Source organism: Phascolarctos cinereus, unplaced genomic scaffold (genome assembly GCF_003287225.1).
Source record: "Phascolarctos cinereus isolate Bilbo 61053 unplaced genomic scaffold, phaCin_HiC Scaffold_726;HRSCAF=1367, whole genome shotgun sequence".
Lineage (NCBI taxonomy): Eukaryota > Metazoa > Chordata > Mammalia > Diprotodontia > Phascolarctidae > Phascolarctos > Phascolarctos cinereus.
Window position 1 is genome coordinate 46,878,225 of NW_027556098.1, and position 25,320 is coordinate 46,903,544.

The following is a 25,320-nucleotide window of genomic DNA, read 5'->3' on the forward strand; positions in this document are numbered from 1 at the left end:
TTTTTGTTGTTCATTTGTTTCAGTCATGTCTGACTCTTTATAATCCCATTTGGGGCTTTCTTGGCAAAGATACTAGAGTGTTTTGTCATTTCCTTCTCCAGTTCATTTTACAGATGAGGAAACTGAGGCAGAGTTAAGTGACTTACCCAGGGTCACACACTTAATTTGTGTCTGAGGCAAGATTTGAACTCAGGAAAAGTAATCTTCCTGACTCCAGGACTGGCATTCTATCCAATGCCCCACCTAGCTGCCCCAAAGTTATATAACTATAATTAGAACTATTTTTAGTTTTATAATAATCTGTAACCCTTATCAAATGCCTCATTTGATATGTCCCACATATTATTTGGAATCTGAATAGCAAGTTTGTCAGCATGCTACAATTAAATGATATTCTCATGTACACAAAAATTCTGTAATTTGTTATTTTCAAATTTATTTTTAATATGCAAATTAAAATAAACTGAGTTTTTTACATTGTAAATTTGCCAATATTTTATGCCAAAGAAAAGCTTCCAAATGCTTTACAAAACAATATAGAGGCAAGTAAACCTGATTTTAGGATCATCATAAAAACAAATGGAATTTTCTAGTTGATCCTATTTAGAAATAATGGTCATATGAGAATGGTTTCTTCAGCACTTAAAATATTTGACAGGAGTGACAGAGCAACTTCAGTAAACTGAATGAAACAGTCTCTTTCTCAGAAAAATGTTTCCCGGCACAGTGGACAAGTAGATTTGTTGCTAGACGTAAACCATTTGTACTGCAAGAGATAAATATTTAAAAAAAATTAAAGACAATAAAACACCACAGTTGCTTTCTTCTAGGCCAAAAATCAAGTGATGATAAAGAGATCTGCTCTACATTACTGTCACAGACTGCATCACATATCAGAACTTAAAAATATGTACACCTATCACTTTTGTCTCTAATATGAAACTTCCTACTAATAGAAAATAGGTAACAAAACTTTTTTTTAAATGTCAACCTCTTCATAAGCATAAAATCAAAATACAACAAAGTATTTTGTACCTTTACCTTGTTGATTTTTTTTTGATTAGTCACTTGAAATAGGAAAATAAAAAATTGAGGAAATAGCTATGAAGTTCAACGATGCTACCAGTCTACTAGAACCATGTATGACTCCATTAACTAAATTTAAGAAATCTGAGGTAATATTGGTAAAATTTTTGTTTTTGTGTCTGAAGTATTACAACCTTTACACCCATTACAAATCACTCACAATTCTTGAACTTTTTTATTCTAGTCTTACCAAACAGGCTGAATGGAATTTTTTCTTGCATGTTCTGCAAGCTTTCTTGGGAAGAGAATAGTTGAAACCATGAATGACTGAGAAACAGATCATGCAGTCTTCAACACCCTCAAAACGTTTGTCCACATTATTTTTCCATAATGCCAAGCCTTCCATAATACTTCCATTCTAGCAAAAAAGAAAAAAAGTACGTCAGTATTGCATACCACATCACTAGTGTTATTTTTCAAATTAGACTTCACAAATTAAGATTTAGATAAGAGAATATTTAACTCTAAGTTTTATAAACTGTTTACTTTTCAAATGGCTTCCCACTTTTCCTCCCACAAAAAGTAGCTCTGATTTAGTTTGGAAACCTAACAGACATGGCATTTGAAACTCACCTGATGAGTGAGGTACGTGCTTAACTGCAGCATCCAGTTACGCCACTGCTGAACAGCCACTCCAACTCTTTTTCCACTTTCCACTGTTATTGAGCCCAGTGGATAATTCAAAGGAAGCTGAATGATAAGTTCAATGAATATGTCATCAACTGAGTAGGTAGCGATGACTTCTCTTGTGGTAGAGCGAGCTTTTACCTGGAAGAAAAAGAACAGCAATCTTCAAATCGTTATTCTCAGAAGAGTACTGTAAGCAAAGATCTTCATTTAAGAAAAATCAATACATATGAATGTGAGTATATAAATAAATCATAGTGTTAAATGTACTTGCAATTTTTAAATGTAGTTCTTTGATGACAGATTCAAAGCATTTTTTACATATATTCATTACATATATTAATCATATAATTTTGTAATTATTATAGATATGCAAGACACCATACTAAGTGCTGGATAATATAAAACATAGTTCCTGCTTTTATAAATCTTACAAGTCTAATGGGAGGTCCATATATTATATAAAGGAAAAGGAGATATCCAGCCAATATGATACAAGACATTTGAAAAAGAAGTTATTTTCAGCTTGAAGGGATTAGGAAAGCCTAGGCCTTAAGGAAAGAAGAAATTATTAATAGGTGGAACTGTGGAGCTGGTAATGTCCAGGTATGAAGCACAGAAATATAGGGTATAAAAAAGCCCTGCACACTGTTTATTTTATGAATGAGGCACTGACTCCTTTACTATCACAACATTATCTTCTAGTTATGATATATTCTCATGAGCACATTCATTTTAGGTTTTTTTTTTAGGCAGTTGGGGTTAAGTGACTTGCCCAGGGTCACACAGCTAGTAAGTGTCAAGTGTTTGGTCTGAGGCCACATTTGAACTCAGGTACTCCTGACTCCAGGGCCGGTGCTCTATCCACTGCGCCACCTAGCTGCCCCTGAGCACATTCATTTTAAAAACACGCAAAAGTAACATTCACAAACGTTCATTCAACTTAATGATTTTTATATATAAACTATATACTATGTAAATTATATGTAAACTATTTTTATATAAAACTATAAAGTTTTAAAACTACAATTAGAGATACAGCCAAATATTCTAAAAACTTTTTTAGAAGTTAAAAAATAATACTAACCGTCATGCCATTAAAAAGCTGTGTACTTGTTTGCACAGAAGATATTTCTTGAAAAGAAAGCATATTACTCACATACTTGCTTGTAAATTTATCTACAACATTGAAAACACGCTTCTCGCAGCTATTCCACCAAAGTCTAACCATAGCTGGCAAATCTTTTAATGTGATTTGATAGACAGAACAAGCCAAGTGGGGAATCTGAGATGAAAGAGTTGCTGTCTCTGGGGGAGAAAAAGTCTTAGTTATCTATCTATAGATACACATATCTAGAAAATGTTCATTTTCATTAAAAAATAAAGTTTTATTCATTGGCAACAACACTGCCAAATGCAAAGAAGATCTAGCTTCCATTGTTGTCAGCTGACCTTTTTCTCTCAAATTCAGGATGAACCATGCAAAAGCCAAAGTTAGTGTTTAGCAACAAAGATTCACAAATATCTTTACCTCCTAATAGAGTTGCCTCCTATGTCTAAATAAGACTCATCATGTTTAACTAATGTTCAGAAGAACATTTGTTATTTTGGCTTGGTTTTCACACTGGGGGGTCCATACTGATAAAATCACAGGTCCATTAAAAAAAATACTAAATTTTCAGTAGTTGTAATTAAAGGAGCTAAATGGTATACAAAAGGCATTAGTATTGAGTTAATCTCAATTTATTCTTATATACCCTACATTGTAGTAAATATGACTCAACTACATACCACACTGGTGAAGTTTTTTTAAGTGAAAAAAAAGGTGAAAACTGTCAGTTAAGTGAGAATAGGAAAAGAACACTCATGACACGTGAAATGAAAACATACTTCCAACACAGAAGTGAAATAGTCTCTCTGGAATATCACGTTACATCTTTCCCCCCTACCTATTAAAGTTTCTTAAGGGACTGTGCTCTAAGTTCTTTTTTAGATCTCTGATGTTTAGCATGCTCATTAGTTCCAAAGGTTCTAGGTGAGCCATCTTAGTCCCCAAAGATCACTCACTAGCTGGATGGGGGTCATTTTTAGCATATGTAGTAAAAAAAAAATTTTTTTTTGAAAGACTGGTTGTCTCCCTATTTAGCTTGAGCTGGAAATGTAGTGGCTACTCATGGGCTCAATCCCACTACTGATCAGGCCAAGGAGACCTGCTCCTTTTTTGACCTATGCCAGTTCTCCCTTCCTTAGGGCACCTGATTCAACCCTGATACTACTCCCATTTTTGATGCTAGATTTAATGCCAACATCTGATTGGCTTATTAGCCCAACTGAAGCTCAGAACTCCCAACCTCGAGAGATTTTGTGAGCATTAGCCTCCTTGGAAGTGGGGATTATAGATATGTAACACTACACCTAGCTCTTACCTAGTAAAATATTGCAAGTTTAGCATGCTAAAGAGTTCAGAATTAACCATAATCAATGATCATCCCGATCCTAGGTTCTGTATAGAACCAAAAAATATGATTTCTTCTATCATAGATAAGAAATTCTGGAACATCTTAAATGTCAGTTTTCTGTCAGCAATTATGATTTCTCTTGTCTTTAAGACTACAGAAAAGGGGCAGCTAGGTGGTACAGTGGATAGAGCTCTGGCCTTAAAGTCAGGAGGACTTGAGTTCAAATCTGGCATCAGACACCTGACACTTACTAACTGCATGACCCCAGGCAAGTCACTGAACCCTGACTGCCTCACCAAAAAGCAAAAAAAAAACAAACCTAAAGAAAAAGCTGTTTCCCTAAAATGTAACATCTTTCCCTGGAAGAAAGCATATTTTAACCTTAAGCCTGAAGCTAGTTTCATAAAAGAACAGAGAATAAAAACAATATACTTTACTGACCTCTGACATGTAAATGAAGTTCTTCTGTAAAGAATGTTTTAGTTTCTTTATTTGGGAGCTCAATACCTGGCCCTACATAGGTGGGTATTTCTGGCATAAGTCTGAACAGGTGATAGAGCAGCTTATTCAAACTCTTTGTTCTTCTAAGATACAATGAATAAAGGGCACGAAGCTGATGGGGACAAAAATTATTTGTTAGTAATTCCAGATTAAACTACAGTGAGAAACACAAAAACAGATAAAGCAAGGTATGATAACAGTGGGGGGAAAAGTGACTCAAAGTATTTGGGTTCAAAATCCCACCTCCAACACTGACCACCTGTGTGTGACCCGAGGCAAGTCACTTAACCTCCACTGACTTTAGTCTTCTCATCTACAAAATGAGAGCGATGGGCTTAGAAAATAACTCAGAAAATGAGATCAGAAGCTTGAACAACACTCAAGTCCCAAACTAAGATATACTCTGAAGTGAAATGACATTCCTGACTCTTTTTCAAAAGTATTTTGATAACATCACTCCTCTATTTAAAAATGCCACCACAGCTTTCAAATGCCATTTACGCCAAATATAATTTAACTCTGCACTTTAATTATACATTGCCTCCTAGCTTACTCAGGCAGGGCAGTGAACAGAATGCTAAACTTTGAGTTAGGAATATCTAAGTTCAAATCCTTCCTTTGTTAGTGTGAGGTGCTGGGCAAATGACTTAACCTCTCTCAGCCTAAGTCTCTTTATCTGTAAAATGGGACTAATAAATACACATATCTATCAGAGCTGTTGTGTGGATCAAATAAGATATGTAAAGTGCCTCTTTGTAAATGCTAAAAGCATTATATAAATGCTATAATACTTGTATCACCTCAACTTAGATTCTCTGAGGCAGACAGTAAACCTGCTTGTCCAATATTCAAAACTTGTATAGCCTCCAAGTTTTCATTTGTCATGTTCTTGTTTAGAATGTTCTTTACACCAAAATACATCCTCATCTTCTTTCAAATCCCTCATTACTACCTGTCTAGGCTGTTCAAATAGCCTCCTAATCCATGTCCAGTCTTGCCCCACAATCCAATCATGTGACTTCATGTGACTGCCAGATTTATATTCCTCACATGCACAAATCTATCACTACTCTTCCTGAAACGCTTCAATAAATGCAAAATGAAAAATATTCAAGTTAGTCTGACATCCAATGCCCTTCATAATCTAGTGCCACCCTATCGTATACTCTGCTCCAACCAAACTGATGTATTCATCATCCCTTGGATACAGTTCTCAATTTCTTCTCATGCTTTTGCTCATGCCATTTCCCTATATTTAAAATACCCTTTTTTTCTTAGCTCTAACTCTACTTCTACCTACCAAAATCTTACCCATCTTTCAAGAACCAATTCAAGTACCATCTCCAATAAGTCTCACACGATTTCCCCATTGCCAACTGGGGAAATCTTCCTTCTCCAAACCTTGCACAGCACTTTGTTACCTATCTTATGCACTCAATGTTCTATTTTCTCATTGCAGTTCTTTGTATCTCCTCTATTAGATTATTCTGTTCAATTCACTAAGTGTTTATCAAGTTCTATATGCAAGGTGCCAAGGGTACAAAGACAAAACAACTATCCCTGCCCTCAAGAAGGCATTCTTTTAGAAGCAAACACGTACACATTTAAGTGAATATGAAATATATACAAAGTAATTTCCTGGAGTAAGATACAGGTCTAATGTTGAAGGGCAGTTTGTAAACATAGAATGGGAATTCAGGATGGCATATTGGGAAGCTAGGGGATGAGTGGAAGCAGCACACCGAAAGAAGGGGGCTGACATGGAGAAAAGAGAGCAGGGTGGTCACTGAAAGGAGCTTCAACCTAGGGAGCCCACAACTCATAAAGAGTGAGTGGTGCCAGAGCTGTGGGGCAGAGGTGTCAAGCTGTCTTGCATCCCCCAACACTCCTGAATGTGACAAATTAAGATTAAAATGTAACTGGGAAATATTTAAGAAAATAAATAAAAATACAATAGAACCTGGATTATGTGGTTTTCTAAATCAATATGCAGCCTGCAAGGGATCCTTTAGGTTTAGTGGCCCTGTCAAAGTCAAAAAGTGAACAACACAGATAATAAGGATGGGGTAAAAAAAGATAAATAAAGGATAAGAGAGGTAGAAGAATAAGTAAGAGGAAGTTTAAATAGACTAGGTCCAAAGTTGTTCAGATAAGATGAAAAACCACTTTTCTTATTTTCTTTTAGTGGAATATAAAGAATAAGAGGGGATAGAGCTAATGATTTTGGACATACCTGAGATGTAGCTGCTTTGAAAAAAGTAAGTATTAATTTCCATGTGAGGAGGTAGCCCAAAACATAGCAGAACTCCTCACTCAATGGCTGAATAACTGCAAACTCTCCAACAGGGTAACACTCCAGAATATTTTCTAGTAAATCTTCCAAGATGCCAAGAACAGCCATCAAAGCTACAGGTGGTGATCTAGGAATTAATAATAATTTGCCATTATTTAAATGCTTCAGATATCTTGGCTCCTAAGTCTCCTTAAATTATATTTTTAAACTTAAGACACAACAAGGCAATTATGCAAACTGAAGGGCAATTTATACAAGTCTGGATACTAGTTAGTTCCAAACCAAAACTTTTCTTACTTTACTAAGGTTATTTCCTTTTTAACCATATAGAGGCTTTAAAGAAAGAAAAATAATAGTCTTGATACTTAAGTCCTTAAAACAGAGCAAGCAAAACATTTTCTTTTATAATGGCCACTAGCACTGCATTACTGTGAAAATTATCACAAGGAAAATAACGTTTAATTTTCTTAAGGATTCATGATATGATTGGTATATATTCTTCCACTGACAAAGATCATAACCTCCCTATAATTTGATAGATCATCTTCTGGAGCTTCTACAGTCAAAAAATGAACTCTGCAATCTTGTGTTGGGAGCCTAGGTCTTGGTCAATAAAAGGAAAAAAAATGAACTCCGCAAGCAACTTCTTGATAAGCCTTCCAAAACTTAGGCTGGCTGGCCCTCAGATGACAGACACAAAAACCATAACTAAGCCTGTACACAAAGCGTTTCTAGCTTGCCCAGAAATGCCAAAGTTTGTAACCCGTTGGCATAGGCTTAGAAGACCCAGAAACTCCAGATATCAGGATGAGGAATGGAGTTTTTGTATAGGGTTATACCTATGAAAAAATTGTCTAATTTTTATCATGAAGCAAACAGTTGAAAACTTTCTCAGATTTAACATTCACCAAGATTATGAGAGGGAATGAAGAGGACTGATTTCCCAACTGTAAACATATTATTAAAGAAACAAATACCAGCCCTAAAAAAGAAACACCAAAATAAATTTCTCAGGTAACTAAACTGAATTCAGTGTAACAAATGCACATTAAGGGTCTGCTATGTGCAACACATATTACTATTCAAAAATGATATAGCCCCTCCCTGCCCTCAAAGAGTATTTACATTCTACAGGAGGTATAGACAAGTATGTATTAGACAGCTGGATAAAGAAACTACCAAATCATATCTAACTGCTATTTAAGGCCAATTCTTCTTGATTCACATGCAGATATGATAAAGTACAAAAGGAATGGGTTTCTATATATTGAATCTAAGGAAGTAAGTTCTACCTCTGCCCTTAGGGTAGTGCTTGGCACATAGTAAGCATTTAATAAATCCTTTTTTCATTCATTCCCTTTGAAGTCTTTTGATATTAAATGCCAGGGTATCTAATTAAATAAGAAGCAGCTAGGTGGCTAAGTGCCTAGCGCCCTGAACCTTCAGTCAGAAAGACTTGAATTCAAATCCAGCCTCAGACACCAAACTCTAGGTCATAAAACCTTATTAATTATACCAATATTATCTATTTGTAAGATATTAAGAACAATAACTTATCGAATGGGAATTTTAAAAGCAGCTATAAGATTAAAAGGAAAAATTAAATTAAAATTTAAAAAATCTCACAAGGCAGGTTCTTCTTCTTCATCAACATATGATTTAACATCATCATCATCAAACCTTGGCAATTCAGGCATCAACCTAAGGTTGGAGGAAGCATTATTTAAAAAAAATTTTTTTCTGTAGGCTCAACTTTTATTTTATATTACAGCATTAAGTTTAAATTATCCATAGGGACAAATTTTCCAAACTATGTAAATGCACATAATATAGTTTAAGATACCATAACAACTAGAACGTGTATGATGTGATTCACAATGAGGAAAGCTGAATAACCATTACATAATATTCACACAATGAATATAGTAAACAAATATAAGTAAGGTCAACCCTGAAAGGCAACAAAACTTAGTTTTTTAATTCTGCTATTAAAAGTTAAAGGACAGCCCTCTCCCCCACCCACATACCCTTTTCTGTCAACAATTTTTTGGAAATTTACTTTTCAAAGAGATTCACTTGGATTTTGTTGGGAAGTATCTGCTATGTTAAAATAAAACATATCTGTGTATTTTAAAATCAAAGGAGAAAGCAAGTCTTTCTTAAAACCATAAAAACACATCATCTATGCTACTAAATATTAACTCATAGTCAATGTGAATATATTTTAAGGCCATATAATTCTGTATTTGTTCATCTTTAACATTAATTGGTTTTTCAAATAATTTGCTTAGAAAATGTTTCTTTTTAAAAAAATATTGAGCAACAACAATTAAGAAGAAATTAATGTATGCTTGAAAGTAAGCCTTTGATTACAAATACCTCTTTATGAGTCCAATGAGAGGGAAGGACTGGATGAACTCTAAGGCTCCTTCCAATTCTGTAATAATTCTATAGTTAATTTTATAAGTAATTCTATGATTTTAAAAGCAGGAGAGGAGCATCTAAGTGGTACAGTAGATAAGACTCCTGGACCTGAAGTCAGGAAAACTTAATTTCAAATTGGGCCTCAGACACTTACTAGTTATGTGACTGGGAAAATCACTTAAAAACTGCCTGCCACAGTTCCTCATCTGTAAAATGGGGATAATAATAGCACCTACCTCCTGGGATTGTTGTAAGGATAAAATGAGATACTTGTAAAGTGCTTAAAGCACTATATCAATTCTAGCTATTATTATTAAAATACCTTAATAATAACAATATTATTGTTAACTTAAAATACCTTAAAAATAACTTAAACACTTAAAATTCACATAGACTGACAGTACAGTTCTCAATGCAACTTCCCTAAAAATAGGAACTAATTTTGAAAATGAACCACTTTATAGAAATTAGCACTGTATTAGAAATATAGTACCTCTTCTTCCACTTAATATACCTCCTAAATAAATTTATTGCATGAAGTTTTCTCTATACCACATAAATTTAAATTCCTAAATTTTCACTAAACACAATCTGAGTTGTCCAACTTTTTAAATAAAGAAAAAAACTAATCATACACACATACACATTTTTCAAAGGTTGAAAGCTAAACAAAACCCAACACAATGAGTACATTAACTTAATTCTTACTTATACAACATATGATAAACTGCAATTTGCACAGGTCTAGCTCTGAAGTGAAGTAATGGGGCAAGTGTATTTAACAAGGACTGGAGATGTTCCGGAAGATTTGTCTTTTGGTCAGGTGTGAATCTAATGGCGAGTTTGTGATTGAGCAGTTGATCCTTTGAGATGTATGTGAGTGTTTCACCCAAAGGTATCAGCACTGAGTTCTGAAAAGAAGTTTCAGATGCATCTTTGCTTTCCTCTAATAAAAGAAAAACAAAACAAAACCAAAAGATCCAATGAGACAGTTACTATAATTAATACTTAAGAGAAAATCAGTAGACAACTACAGAATATTATTAATACAAAGCAAATGCAATATCACGGCCTTCAACAGTGTTTTTATGCTGTTGATTCTTTAAAAAAAGAAGTTCTGTACTCAGTTAAGACTTCAGAAGAGTATTATTATTCAACTTAATTTTGCAAGTTTTTGGCCAAAAAAAGAAAAACTCTGACCTAACCCCCGCCTACTCCACCATCCCTGCTCTCTCTGCACATGTGTGTATATTCTCCCCTCTCCACCCCCCACCCCGCCCAATCCATATCTTTTTTTTATTATTGAGTGGAGGTAAGGTCAGGTTTTTTTTTTTCCATTGGGGTATTGTCAGGAAAAATTTGAATAGCACAAAGCTTTGCATCTAGTAAGTACTTTATTAATCCTTTATTCACACCTTTTAAAAGACCCAACATACTGTGTACTCTGTACTGCTTACCTCCACACCCTATTTTTTTACATTTTATACTTTTTATTTTTCCCCAATTATATGTTAAAACACTTTTTTTAAAAACAGTTTTTTGAAAGTTCTGAGTTCCAAATTCTATCCCTCCTTCTCTCCCTCTGCTTCCCTCTACCTGAGATGGTAAGCAATCAGATATACGTTATACATATGCAATCATGTAAAACATTTCCACGTTAGTCATAGATTCCTCAAATACAAGAAAAAGAATGAAAAAAAGTGAAAAATAGCACACTTCAGGCTGTATTCAAACAATATCAGTACTCTCTCTGGAGGCAGTATGCTTCATCATTAGTCCTTTGGGACTCTCTAGGATCATTATATTGGGGAGAATAGTCGTTCACAGTTCTTCATCGTACAATATTGCTGTTACTGTGTACAACGTTCTCCTGGTTCAGATCATTTCACTTTGCATCAGTTCATGTAAGTCTTTATAGGTTTTTCTGAAATCTTCCTGCTTGTCATTTCTTACAGCACAATAATATTCCATCACAATAATATACCATGGCTTTTTTAGCTATTCTCCAATTGATGGGCATCTCTTTGATTTCCAATTCTTAGCTATCACAAAAAGCTGCTATAAATATTTTTGTACAAATAAGTCCTTCTCCTCAGCTTTTTTTCTTGGATGTCTCTGGGATATACAGCTGGAAGTTCTAACCTGTATTTTAAATAATCAATCTATTAATATCTTTCCCTTCTCATTAACAGTCATAATCCAATGTTTCTTTTATTTAAAAAAAAAAGGCACTCCAAGAATAGGCCTCCCTACCTATCAGACTGGCCAACATGACAAAACAGGAAAATGATACATGTTGGAGAAGATGTGGGAAAATTGGAACACTAATGCATTGTTGGTGGAGTTGTGAAGTGATCCAACCAGTCTGGAGAATAATTTGGAACTATGCCCAAAGGCCTATAAAATTGTGCACACCCTTTGACCTAGCAATACCATTTCTAGATCTGTATCCCAAAGAGATCACAAAAACAGGAAAAGGACTCACATGTACAAAATTATTTATGGCAGCTCTTCTTGCGGTGGCAAAGAAGTGGAAATTGAGAGGATGCCTATCAATTGACGAATGGCTGAACAAGTTGTGGTATATGAATGTAATAGAATACTATTGTATTATAAGAAATGATGAGCAGGAAGACTTCAAAAAAACCTGGACTAATATGAAATGAGTAGAACTAGGAGAACACTGTACACCATAACGGCCACACTGTGTGATGACTGATTTTGATAGACTTAGCTCTTCTCAGCAATGCAAGAATCTAAGACAGCTCCAAAAGACTCACAATGGAAAATACTATCCGTATCCAGAGAAAGAATGCCATCCACATCCAGAGAAAGAACTATGGAGTCTGAATGCAATGGAAGCATACTATTTGCTCTCCTTTTGTTTTGTTTTGTTTCTTCTTTCTCATGGTTCCTCCCATTACTTCTAATTCTTCTTTACATCTTGACTAATGTGAAAATATGCTTAAGATGAGTGTATAAAATAAGTCCTTCTCCTATATCAGACTGCATGCCATCTTGGGGAGGGGGAAGGAAAGGGAAGGGGAGAAAATTTAAAACTCAAAATCTTATGGAAGTCAATGTTGAAAACTAAAAATAAATAAATTGTTTTAAAAAAAATAGGCCTCCCTGATTTAAAAAGAAAAGGAATTTTGAAATTTCCTAACTAACCAAATGCCCAGGTGCACCTTTGGATAATACCAACTGTTCTCTACTTCTTTTTCTTTTTCCTCAACAATGACCTACTCATATACTGCAGACCTTAAAAGAAAAGGAAGTGATTTGGAAAAAACTTTGTGTACCATGCATAGTTAACTGACTAGACTGTGGCCACGGAGAGATTTTTTTCACAGCGCTTATATTCAAATCAAAACCTCCTAACAAGATCAACAATCCATGGCATAAGTGGCAAGTCCAACCTTTCTAATTAGAATAATGACTGTTTATGTCACTCTCTTGAAAAAAACAGTGAAGTAGGAGAGGTTAAGTATTTTTGTCACGTTAAAAATAAAAGGCTTGTGAAGTAAGAAGAATCAATCGTGCACAGTAACAGCACTGTTATAGGATGATCAACTGTGAAAAACCTGGCTACTCTGATCAATACAATGATCCAAGACAACTTCTAAGGACTCATGATGAAAAAAAAGGTATCCACCATGGAAGAGAGAACTGATAAACTCTGAGTGCAAGATGGAGTAAAATTTTCTCAATTTCTTTTTGGCTTTTTTTTTTTGCAGTAAGTCTAGTATGTAAATGTATATTACATGATTTCACACTGGGTCGGGGGAGGGCTGGGAGGAAGGGAGAGAAATTGGAACTCAAAATTTAAAAAGAATGTTAAAAATAAACACTAAGTTTGGTGGGGGTGGGGAAGAAATAAAAGACTTATTTCAGTACTCTTCCCTCTTGCAATTGTTTTAGGAGGGATCTTCTCTCAGATGTGTGTTCAACACCTAAGTTATAAATTATCATATTAGCTGAATGCTACAAAAAGCAACATAACTGCTATAATATCTGCCTCACTTTCCGCATTCTTCATCTTACCCTTCTCATACCACTTCAAACATTTAAAATGCCATTTCAATTTCTTTTAGTCTGAATTTTTATAGATAAATCTATAGTTATGAATCTATAGATAATTTTATGGATAAACCTCATAAATATCAAACTACCACTTCAAGAACAGGACATTATTTCCCTTTTTACTTGCCTGTAATCTTCACCAAAAGAGGTAAAAGTAAACTGTGTATGCCTTCAGAAAAAAACTCATGCCATTCACTGATTAGGTTTACAGGAAGGTTGCTGTTTATGGAACTGAAATAAGCACTCAGAGTACAAGCCAAATCACAGCTAACACAGGCAAACAGTTGCACAAGTGGAACAGGATACAGTGCATGATTTTCACTTGTTGTCTGGAATAAAAATCAGGTAGAATTAAGAAAATTTCTAATTACTAAAATCAGATGCAATAATTGTAACATATTTACATTATACTTTTAAGACTTTATAAAGCATATTCCTTTCATTTATTTAATCCTTAAAGTAATCTGATGAAAAAGAAAAGGCAAAATTTTCTTAAAGCCAGGAAAATTGAGGCTCAGTGAAGTGACTTACTTGCCCAGATCACACAACTATTTTTAAAAACTAAATATTTATTTTTTCAATCAGCAAAAATGGACCTTTTCTCTCTTCCCTCCCTCTCCAACTCCTTCTCCCTGCCTCCTCAAGCCCCACTCCTTAAGGACAAAAGAAAATAAGCTGTTAGAAACACATGTATTCAGGCAAAACAAATTTCTGCATTGGCCATATCCGAAAGGAAAAAAAGCACACACACATACTTCTATATGCGTAGTTGTGTGTGTGACAGTCTGTACTCAGTCTTTCATTTACCAGGAAGCAGCAGTACATTTCATCAAACGTCCTCTGAAATTGTGGCTGACACTATGTTGATCAGAGTTCCCGAGTCATTCAATGTATATAAATTGTTCTCCTGGTTCTATTCACTTTACTCTGCCTTAGTCCATACAAATGTTTCCAGGTTCCTTTGATGCCATCCCCTTCATCACTTCTTGCACCATAGTAGTAATCCATCACATTAATATATAATTTCTTTAGCCATTCCCCAATTAATGGGCACCCACTCCCCTCACATTCCCATTCTTTGCCACCTCAAAAACAGCTATAGTTTGGTATTATCCTCAAGAGTATTATGCTTAGGATGAATGTCTCCTTTTTCTACCCTCCAATTTCCCCTTTTCCCTTTTCCCTATTTCCACAATGAGTAAAATATAGTTCTGAACCCAACTCGTGTGGACGTTGTATTCATTCTTCCCTCCTTTGACTAGTTCAGATGAGAATGAGGGTCAAGTGTCAGCTGCTCCCCTCCCTATTCCTTTTATAAAAAAACTTTACTTCTGTTCCCTTCACTCTGTATCAGTTCATGTAAGTTTTTCCAGATTTTTCTAAGAGCATCCTACTCATCATTTCTTATAGCACAATAGTACAACTTGTTCAGCCATCCTCCAAATGATGAGCACCCCCTCAATTTCCAATTCTTTGCCCCCACAAAAAGAGCCGCTATAAGTATTTTTGTACATATAGTTTCTTTTCCTTTGATCTCTCTGGGATACAGACCTAGTAGTGGTATTGCTGGTCAAAGGTTATGTGCAATCTTATAATCTCCAATAATTCCAAATTGTTCTCCAGAATGGCTGGACCAGGTCACATCTCCATCAACAGTGCTATAGTGTATCTAATTTTCCACTTCCCCTCCAGCATTTGTCATTTTCCTTTTCTGTCACATTACCCAATCAGATATGTGTGAAGTAGTACCTCAGAGTTATTTCTTCTGTTTATCCTCTTTTTATCCTGTCCCTCCTCAAGTCTGTTTTTCTTCTGACCGTTGCCTCTCTTAATCCACTCCCTCTCTTTTATCCCCTTCCCCTCCTACTTCTCTGTTGGGTAGTATAGATTTCTATACTTAACTGAGTTTGTATATATAATCTTCCCACTTTGAACCCATCCAATGAGAATGAGGTTTAAGCATTGTCTGTTAACCACCCCCCTTCCTATATTCCCCTCCACTGTAAAAGATCTTCCTTGCACACTTCTTCTGACATAATTTTTCTTATTCTTCCTCTCCCCTTCTTCCAGGGTATCCCTTTTTCTCACCCCTTCATTTTTTTTTTTTTTGGAGATCATCTCAACATAACTCACACTTCTGTCCTCTATGCAGACTTCTTCTAACTGCCTTAAGAATGAAAGTTCAGTCATTCCCCAATTGATAAATGGTCAAAGGATATGAACAGACAGTTCTCAGATGAAGAAATTAAAGCCATCTATAGTCATATGAAAAAATGCTCTAAATTATTATTGATTAGAGAAACACAAATCAAAACAACTCTGAGGTACCACATCACACCTATCAGATTGCCCAACACGACAAAACAAGAAAATGACAAATGTTGGAGATGTGGGAAAATTGAAACACTAATGCATTGTTGGTGGAGCTGTGAAATAATCCATCCATTTTGGAGAACAATTTGGAACTATGCCCAAAGGGCTATAAAAATGTGTATACCCTTTGATCCAGCAATAGCACTTCTAGGGCTATATCCCAAAGAGATCATACAAATGGGAAAAGGACCCACATGTACAAAATATTCATAGCAGCTCTTTTTGTGGTGGCAAAGAATTGGAAATTGAGAGGATGCCCATCAACTGGGGAATGGCTGAGCAAGTTGTGGTATACGAATGTAATGGAATACTATTGTGCTACAAGAAATGATGAACAGGCTGACTTCAGAAAAACCTGCAAATACTTGTATGATCTGATGCTGAGTGAAATGAGCAGAACCAAGAGAAAGTTGTACAAAATAACAGCCACGTTGTGCGATGACTAATATTTATAAATATTGATAAACTTAACCCTTCCCAGCAATACAAGGATCTAAGACATCTCCAGAGGCTTCATGATAGAAAATGCTATCCACATCCAAAGAAAGAACTACGGAAGCTGAATTGCTATTTTTTTTCTCTTCTGTTGAGTTTTGTTTCCTCTTTCTGATGGTTCCTCCTATTGGTTTTAATTTTTACTTACATCACTAATGTGAAAATGTCTAATAGGAATGTAAACGTATAGCCTATATCAGATTGTGCCATCTTGGTGAGGGTGGTGGGGAGGAAGGGGGAGAAAAATTTTAAACTCAAAAGCATATGGAAGTGATTATTGATAAATGAAAATAAATTAATAAAAAGATTTTTAAAGAACAGGGAAAAAAATGATAAAGTTCTCAGAAGGTACATGTACATAGGAATGTCAACAGTTTAACTTTGATTCCATTATGATTTCTCTTTTATGTTTACCTTTTTATGATTCTCTTGAGACTTGTGTTTGAATGTCATATTTTCTATTCAGTTCTGGTCTTTTCATCAGAAATGCTTGAAAGTCCTCTATTTCATCAGATGACTATCTTTTTCCCCTATAAGATTATACTCAGTTTTGTTGTATAGGTTATTCTTGGTTGTAATCCTACCTCCTTTGCCCTCTGGAATATCATATTTCATGCCTTCTGCTCCTTTAACATGAAAGCTGCTAAATCTTGTGATCTTGACTATGGCACCATGATATTTTAATTGCTTCTTTCTGGCTGCTTTGCAGTATTTCCTCCCTGACACGATAGCTCTGGAATTTGGCTATAATATTCGTGGGAGTTTTAATCTTGGGACCTCTTTCAGGAGGTGATTGGTGGACTCTTGATTTCTCTTTTGCCCTCTGGATCTAAGATACAGGGGGAGTGTTTATATTTCTTTATAATTTCCTCATATATGATGTCTAGGCTCTTTTTTTGGCTTTCAGGTAGTCCAATAATTCTTAAATCATATCTCCTTGATTGTTTTCCAGTTGAGTTGTTTTTCTGATGAGATATTTCACATTTTCTTGTTTCATTTTTTTTTTTTACTGTTTTATTGTTTATTGATATCTCATAGAATCATTAGCTTCCATTTGCTCAATTCTAATTTTTAAGGACTTCTTTTCCTCAATGAGCTTTTGTATCTCTTTTCCCATTTGGCCTATTCTACTTTTTAAGTTCTTTTCTTCAGTGAATGTTTGTGGCTCTTTTGCCATTTGGCTAATTCTGTATATTAAGATGTTATCTTCTTCAGTATTTTCTTGTGCCTTTTTTTTTCTTAAACTAAGCTATTCATTCTCTTTTCATAATTCTTTGCATCATTTCTTTTCCCAATTTTTTCCTCTACTACTCTTATCTCTTTCTTAAACTCTTTCGGGAATCCTTGTTGGGCTTGAGTACAATTTACCTTTTTCTTTGAGGCTTTGCTTGTAGTTGTTTACATGTCATTGTCTTCTTCTGAATTTGTATCTTGGTTTTCCCTGACACTTTGATTGCTTTTTGTGCTCATGGGTGCTCCTCTCCTCCCTGGAACTGACCCAGAACCACACATAGGCAAAAGCTGCCAAACACTTCCAGGTCCTGGTCCCAGCATCAGCTCAGGGTCCTTATAATCTCTAATCTGCTGCTGCCGCTGCTGCAGCCACCTCCAAATCACCTGTTGGTGTTGCCACCATGTTTGCTTGGGCTGGCCCTCACACTAGTATCATAGGCCTCTTCTGTTGACCTCCAAAGTTATCTTGGGCTGGAAAAATATCTTACCCTGACCTTTTGTTGGCTCTGCCACTCCAGAATTCAATTTGACATGTTTTTATAATTTGTTTGGAAGGGAAAGTTAGAAGAGTTCAGCTGGGTTTCTGCCTCTATTCTGCCATCTTGGCTCCCTTGCCTCCCTCTCTCTTATTCCTTATTTGTGCAGATATTTACTCATACAGCCTGATTATGTGAGATAATTTCTCTAGCTTTTCTTTCCTTTCCCCCCAATACACTCTTCTTTCCCTCTCTTTCCATTCTTCTCTTAAGATCATCAAGACATCGGGGCATCCAGGTGGTGCAACGTTTAGAGGACCAGCCCTGAAGTCAGGAGGACCTGAGTTCAAATCTGACCTCAGACCAAACACTTGACACTTACTAGTTATGTGACCCTGGACAAGTCATTTAACCCCAACTGCCTAAAAAAAAAAAGAAATCATCAAGACATCATGGAACCAATCCCAGGCCTTCTATATAATTAGATTCCTTCTATGACCCCTGACATAAAGACTGGGTTTATAGGGGATGCATGTATCATCTCTCCATATCTGGATGTAAGGAGTTCATCCTTAATCATTGTTCATTTATGTTTACCTTCTTATGTTTCTCTTAATTCCTGTGTTTGAGCTTTGAAGTTACTACACAGCACCTGATCTTTTCATCAGGAATATTTGGAAATCCTCTATTTCATGAAAGATCCATTGTTTTTTCCTCTGCCAAATTATACTCAGTTTTTCTCAGCTCATAAACTGTATCTTTTGCCTTATGGAAAATCTTATTTCAAGTGCTATACTCTCAGCATGATGATGGCTGTTAAAATGTGAGTGGCTTCTCAGCCCTTGAATTCTCTCTTTCTCCATGCTTGCAGTATTTTTTTCTTTGATCTGGGAGTTCAGGATTTGGTTATGATATTCTTGAGTTTTCATTTGGGGAGTCTCCTTCACGATGTGACTAGTGGATTCTTTTAATTTCCACTTTGCCCTCTAACAGATCTGGGCAGTTCTCTTCTATGATTTCTTAAAACATGATGTCTAGGCCATGGCTTTCAGGTATTCCAAAGATTCTAAAATGTTTTTCTCTTGATCTGTTTCCAGGTAAGTTGCTTTTTGCTATGATACCTTGCACTTCATTTTTTCAGTCTTTTGATTTTGTTTTATTATGTCTTCTTGTCTTCTGGAGTTGGCTTCTATGTAGTCCATTCTAATTTTCAGGGAATTTGCTGCTTGGGAAAGATTTTATACCACTTGTGCCAAACTATTAATTTCCTTTCCAATTCTTTCTTCCACAGCTCTCAACTCCCTTCCTCACAAATGCTTCACATGTGCTTTATAATTTACAAAGCACACATATACATATATATATTCTCATTGATTGTGTTATAGCAATGTATTTTATAGATAAAAAAACTGAAGCTGAGAGATGTTAAACAAACCCATAGTCATGTGCCACTCAGAATTAAACAGAACTCGGAAGTTATGTAGCCAGTGGGTTTTGGGCCCAGGTCATCTGGGCTCTTTTCACTATACGAATATTCTAACATATGTGACGGTTTTGAACCTTACTCATCTGGGTTGTACTTTTCAGCCTACTGTCTTATCTTATTTTGTACTATTTTCTTTAATGATGCCATTAGTGAGGAAGAATGATATAATGGACAGAATACTAGACTGGGACTAACCTATTTTTTTTTAATTAATTAATTTTTAGTTTTAAAACATTTACTTCTATAAGATTTTGAGTTTCAAATTTTCTCCCCATCTTTCCCCTCCCCAACCCCAAGACAGCATGCTTTCTGGATACCTCTTCCCTTAATCTGTCCTCCCTTCTATCACCGCCCCCCTTTCTCTTATCTCCTTCCCCTGTATTTTCTTGTAGGGCAGGATAGATTTCTATACCACTTTCCCTGTATATCTTATTTCCCAGCTGAATGTAAAAACAATTTTTTACCATTTGTTTTTAAAACTTTGAGTTCTAAATTCTCTCCCTTTGTCCCTCCCTACCCACCCTAATTGAGAAGGCAAGCAATTTAATATAGGTTATACATGTGCAGTCATGCAAAAGACTTCCAAAACAGTCATTTTGTAAAAGACTAACTATATTTCCCTCCATCCTATCCTGTCCCTCCTCATTTTTTCTATTCTCTCCTTTGACCCTCTCCTTTCTCAAAAGTGTTTGCTTCTGATTATCCACTCCCTTAATCTGCCCTCCCTTCTATCATCCCCCCTCTTATCCTCTTCCCCATTATTTTCCTGTAGGGTATGATAGATTTCCATACCCAATTGAGTGTGTATGTTATTCCCTTGAAAGTCATATCCAATGAGAGTAAGATTTACTCATTCCCTCTAACCTTCCCCCCCACCCCCCGGGGCTTCCCCTCCACTGTAAAAGCATTTTCTGGGCTCTTTTACGTGAGATAATTTACCCCATTCTACCTCTCACTTCCTCATTCTCCCAGTATAATCCTCTCTCACCCCTTAATTTTATTTTTAAAATATCATCCCTTTATATTCAATTCACGCTGTGCCCTCTGTCTCTCTCTCTATATATATACATATATACACACACATATATAAATACACACACACACACACACACACACACACACACATATATATATATCCCTTACAACTACACTAATACTGAGAAAGGTCTCATAAGTAACAAATACAATCTTTCCACATGGGAATGTAAACAGTTCAACTTTAATAAGTTTCTTTCCTGTTTACCTTTTCACACTTCTCTTAAGTCTTGTATTTGAAAGTCAAATTTTCTACTCAGCTCTGGTCTTTTCATCAAGAATGCTTGAAAATCCTCTATTTCATTGAATGTCTATTTTCCCCCTAATGGATTATACTCAGTTTTGCTGAGTAGGTGATTTTTGATTTTAATCCTAGCTCCTTTGACCTCTGGAATATCATATTACAAACCCTCTGATCTCTTAATGTAGAAGATGCTAAATCTTGTGTTATCCTGACTGTGTTTCCACAATACTTGAATTGTTTCTTTCTGGCTGCTTGCAATATTTTCTCCTTGACCTGGGAACTCTGGAATTTCGCTATATACTTTCACAAGAGGCAACATGGTATAGTGGACAGACAGCCCAATGTGGGGTCAAAGAAATGCTGATTTCAAGCCCTGTCTGTAATAAAATCTAAGTGCAAGTTATGTAATTTTAATGCTTTCAGGCAACTTTATACTATAAATTACTGATAAGTTGCCTGTCTGTACTGCCAGCAAGAATTCTCACCCTAGAATATTTAACTCTTTTTTTAAGCTCTTGCTTCATCTATTCAGGAACTTGATTTGAATTTTGCCCAAGCTGAGTTTTTCTTTGAAGCTTTGCTTGTGGATCAGGAGTGTACTGAATGTCACTGTCTCATAGCTTTTTTATGGTGAGATTCTTTTTTTGTTAGTTCTTTACTTCAGGCTTTATGTTAGGGCTAGCCTCTGAGCACTAGGCTTCACTCCTCTAGACTTCTCTGTCCTACAGCAGGAACTTCTTCATCCTGGAAGATCACTTCAGCTCTAGAATTCATACTTCATCATTACCCTCTGCCCGTGATGCCCCTCTCCCTTTAACTGAAGGGTAAGAAGATCTTCCCAGAACTTCCATTTAAGGAGGATACCCAAGTCAGCCACCTCTTCCTTTTCTACTAGGCCCCCTTCCTCTGGCCTTTTCCGTCCTGTTCTCAAACCATGTACCTTCTGCTCTCCTGAAACCTTTTCAGCTCCTTTTTATGAACTGTTGCCCTCTCCACCACCTCCCCACCCCAAGGAGCAGAGACTATTTTTTCCCCTTATATTTGCATTCCTAGTACTTAATATAGTGCCTGGCATACAGTTAGCATTAAATGCTTCTTGACTAACTGTGTACTTCTGGAGGGAAAGTCGGGGCTGGTCCTGTGTTGCTGTTTTCTTGAGGTACTTAGTTTGTTATTCTCAGGGGCATATGTCAGACACATCTCAGGCTGAAGACCTGGAAGCTATATCAGCGCTCTCAAAGGGCAAAGGCTAATGACTTAAATCTCTGGTCTGAGCTCGGCAAACTCTTGACTATGGTTTAGGTCTGAGCAACATAGACTACTAGTTGACTACAGTCAGTTGGAAAGCTCTATTGGTTCAAAGTAACAAGATTGCAACCTTCTTTTTGGGATTTCACCCTGGTTATTCCACTGTAAAATTCACAATAGGCTTAAAGTTGGAACTAAGACCCTGCTCTGCTCCTCAAGTCTGAGCCACATGGCTGTTTCTTGCTTTTAGATACTGCCCAGCCTGGAGGGGATTCTCAACCACACCTCATCATTTACTGCCATCTTTAGGGCACAGGTTCCTTCCTCATTGCTCTGGAGCTGTGACCTGGATCTGGGTAGTGAGCAGCAAAGCTGCCCACTGGCACTTGTTCCTACATCCCACATAAAGTCACAGTGTGATGCCGACCTGGGTTGGAAAAAATGACTTGCTGTGACTGTTTCTTGTATTTCTCCACCAGGATTTGTTCTAGTACATTTTTTAGATCTATTTCCAGGACTTTTGATGAAGAAGTCGCTGTACTTCTTCCTGCTACTCTGCTATATGGATTTATAGCTCTTTGGTCACACAACTATTAAGTGACAGGACTGGAACCTTTAATCTCCAGCCTCCAATCAATGTGTTTTCCACCAAACTATAGTACATCTGAAATAAGGGATAGTATATGCCATATTTCTTATTTATGATTTCAAAATTCATACCACTGTCCAATCCCAAGAAAAACTATCAAACTTTACATTAAAAAGAAACTAAAGATTTAATATTCAAGGGTTTTTCTTTTCTTTTTTTTTTACATCACAAGTATAAAGAGGATAAATCATCCTGCTCATGTAGCCATGAAAAAAAATCTGACAACCTCTCTTTTTATGATACCCCTCCCTCTTTAAATCCAAGTATAAAATTAGTTTCCTATTAAACTTCCATTCTTTCATTAATTAGCTCAAGCCCTCACCCCAATTTATTGAGTGTTTATTAATGGATAATCTATAGAAACCTCTTTTCCCATTAGTGATCATCCTTGTCTCTCAATAATTAAATATTAAAATCACTAAATATATACAACTTATTAACCAATAAAACCTATAACAAATATAAAGACATATATGATTTACAATATTTTGTTCACGGAGAAGATTACAACCAGAATTACCTCAAACCCTCAATATAAAAACAGATGACTCTACTTCATTTTTCTGACAACCTGCTCTCACATCATCCAATTTATTCCAGATTCTGATAAAAGTCACTTAAAATTATTCTTTATATTTCTCCTCAATATAAGAATTAAATTCAGTCTCTTGGGAAGTAAGCTAATTGGCCCTTTTTCTTCGGCCTCACTTTGATAATTATAAAAAACATTAATCCTACAAATGGAGAATAGCTAAAGACATTATAGCATATGAACATAATGGAATATTGTTGCTTCATAAGAAATTACAAAAGGGATGGTTCAAAGAAACCTGTGAATACCTGTATAAATTGATGTAGAATGAAAGGAACAGAACCAGGAAAACAATTTATAAAATAAACAAAAATATGCTAAAGGAAAGCAAATTTGAAAGACTCAAGAATTCTGATCAATGCAATAAGCAGCCATGACTGTAAAGGGCAGATGATGAAGCAAGCTGTCTACCTCCTGACAGAGGTAGTAGAGTCAAGGGGAAAAATCAAAAATTTTTAGATATGGACAATGTATGGATTTGTTTTGCTTGCTTATAAATATTTTTTGCAAAGTCTTTATTTTGCTTTTTACTTTTCAACTTGGGGGGAATGGGAGTAGGGTGGAGATTAAAAGAAAGGGGAAAGTAATAGGCTTGCCAACCCAACCCACCCCTCCCAGTCACTATAGTATTTAAAAGAAATTACCTAGAAGAGATAAGAAGAAAAATCAGAAAGTAACAAACTGGATGGCTGCTACATGCTGAACTTCTTATATAAGCTTTTTAAAAGCAAGCTATATGTAACGAGAAACTTCCAATTTCATATAAAAATTATCTTTTTCTGTCCTACTTTGTAAGTGAAAATGATTACTTTTGACGTTTAAGTGTAACATAATTTTTTTTATATGAGGCAATTGGGGTTAAGTGACTTCAGTGACTTTCCCAGGGTCACACAGCTAGTAAGTGTCAAGTGTTTGGTCTGAAGTCAGATTTGAACTCAAGTCCTCCTGACTTTAGGGCCAGCGCTCTATCCAGTGTGCCACCTAGCTGCCCCTCATGTTGGCATTCTTGAAGTGACAGTTGAGAAATTTTTTAAGAAGTGCTTCTCCCTAAGGAGTCAGCAGGAAGGTGATATGTTTTATATTTGATCTCTGAGGAGCTCTGAGAGCTTTGTGGAGAAGACAATTAGGGAAGAAAGTAATATGAAACTTCTTCCATATCAAAACTGTGGTAAGTGATGTGTTGCAAAGAAATCTTGTAAAAATCGAGGCGCTCACAAATACTGTGTATTTTTAAAAATTTTTATGTTGGGTTAGCTAGGTGGTGGAGTGGATAGAGCACTGGCCCTGGAGTCAGGAGGACCTGAATTCAAATGTGTCCTCAGACACATGACACTTAGTAGCTGTGTGACCCTGGGCAAGTCACTTAACCACAACTGCCTTAAAAAAAAATTTAAAAAAAAGAATGCCAACATGAGCTGTTTTCCTAAACATCCTGTGATCTTAAAGAGACATTAAACAGTTTCTGTAAGACAGACTTTTTGAAACATGGATTACATTTATACAGACAGCTCTCGATTTAAACAGATTGTTCAAGCAGACCATGACTTAAAGATATGTTTACATAATGCAAATTCACTAGACACACAGGGGCCAGGGACAGAGAAGCAAGAGCAGAAGGAACACCAGGAGTGGGGAGGGCTGACAGACACGTGGGGGACTGACACAGACACAGAAAAAGACAGAAGAGAATGAGTGACAAGTTGGGGCTGTGTAAAGGTGAAGTACTTGAGCATGAAGGGGCAGAAGAATGGAGGGACGAGATATGTGGGCAAGTGAGCAGAATGGAGCAAAGCTTTTGCTCTCTTCAGGTCTGAGATCTCCTGACGAGTCCCTGATCAGGCCACAGTGGTGGTGGTCTCTTTCCATCTGTTCTTCTGTTTTCACTTGAAGGATTTTTTCCTTAGTATTTTTTGGTAGGGGCTGGGAGGCCACAGCATGCCAAGCCAAGGGGCAAGAGTAGACAGAGAGAGCACAGTGACAAGAGAGAGTATAGTAAAATTAACATAAGTAAGTTTT

The 25,320-nt window shown here is 36.1% G+C and overlaps 1 protein-coding gene across 4 annotated transcripts in view; it reads right to left on the reverse strand.

Moving 5' to 3' along the window:
* Window positions 1-411: 411 nt before the first annotated feature.
* Window positions 412-25,320, reverse strand: part of LTN1 (listerin E3 ubiquitin protein ligase 1) — an 89,721-nt gene continuing 64,812 nt past the window's right edge. For 2 of the 4 annotated variants that reach the window (XM_020995869.2, XM_020995868.2), the window contains 9 exons: window positions 13,601-13,802; window positions 10,099-10,336; window positions 8,593-8,667; window positions 6,907-7,093; window positions 4,614-4,785; window positions 2,801-3,021; window positions 1,660-1,854; window positions 1,277-1,444; window positions 412-766 (listed from right to left, as the gene is read on the reverse strand). In XM_020995869.2, the coding sequence (XP_020851528.1) occupies window positions 704-766; window positions 1,277-1,444; window positions 1,660-1,854; window positions 2,801-3,021; window positions 4,614-4,785; window positions 6,907-7,093; window positions 8,593-8,667; window positions 10,099-10,336; window positions 13,601-13,802 (1,521 nt within the window). In that variant the 3' untranslated portion in view covers window positions 412-703. Of the gene's footprint in view, window positions 767-1,276; window positions 1,445-1,659; window positions 1,855-2,800; window positions 3,022-4,613; window positions 6,697-6,906; window positions 7,094-8,592; window positions 8,668-10,098; window positions 10,337-13,600; window positions 13,803-25,320 lie in introns of those variants that run through there. The other 2 variants (XM_020995870.2, XM_020995871.2) reach the window with 2 other exon arrangements.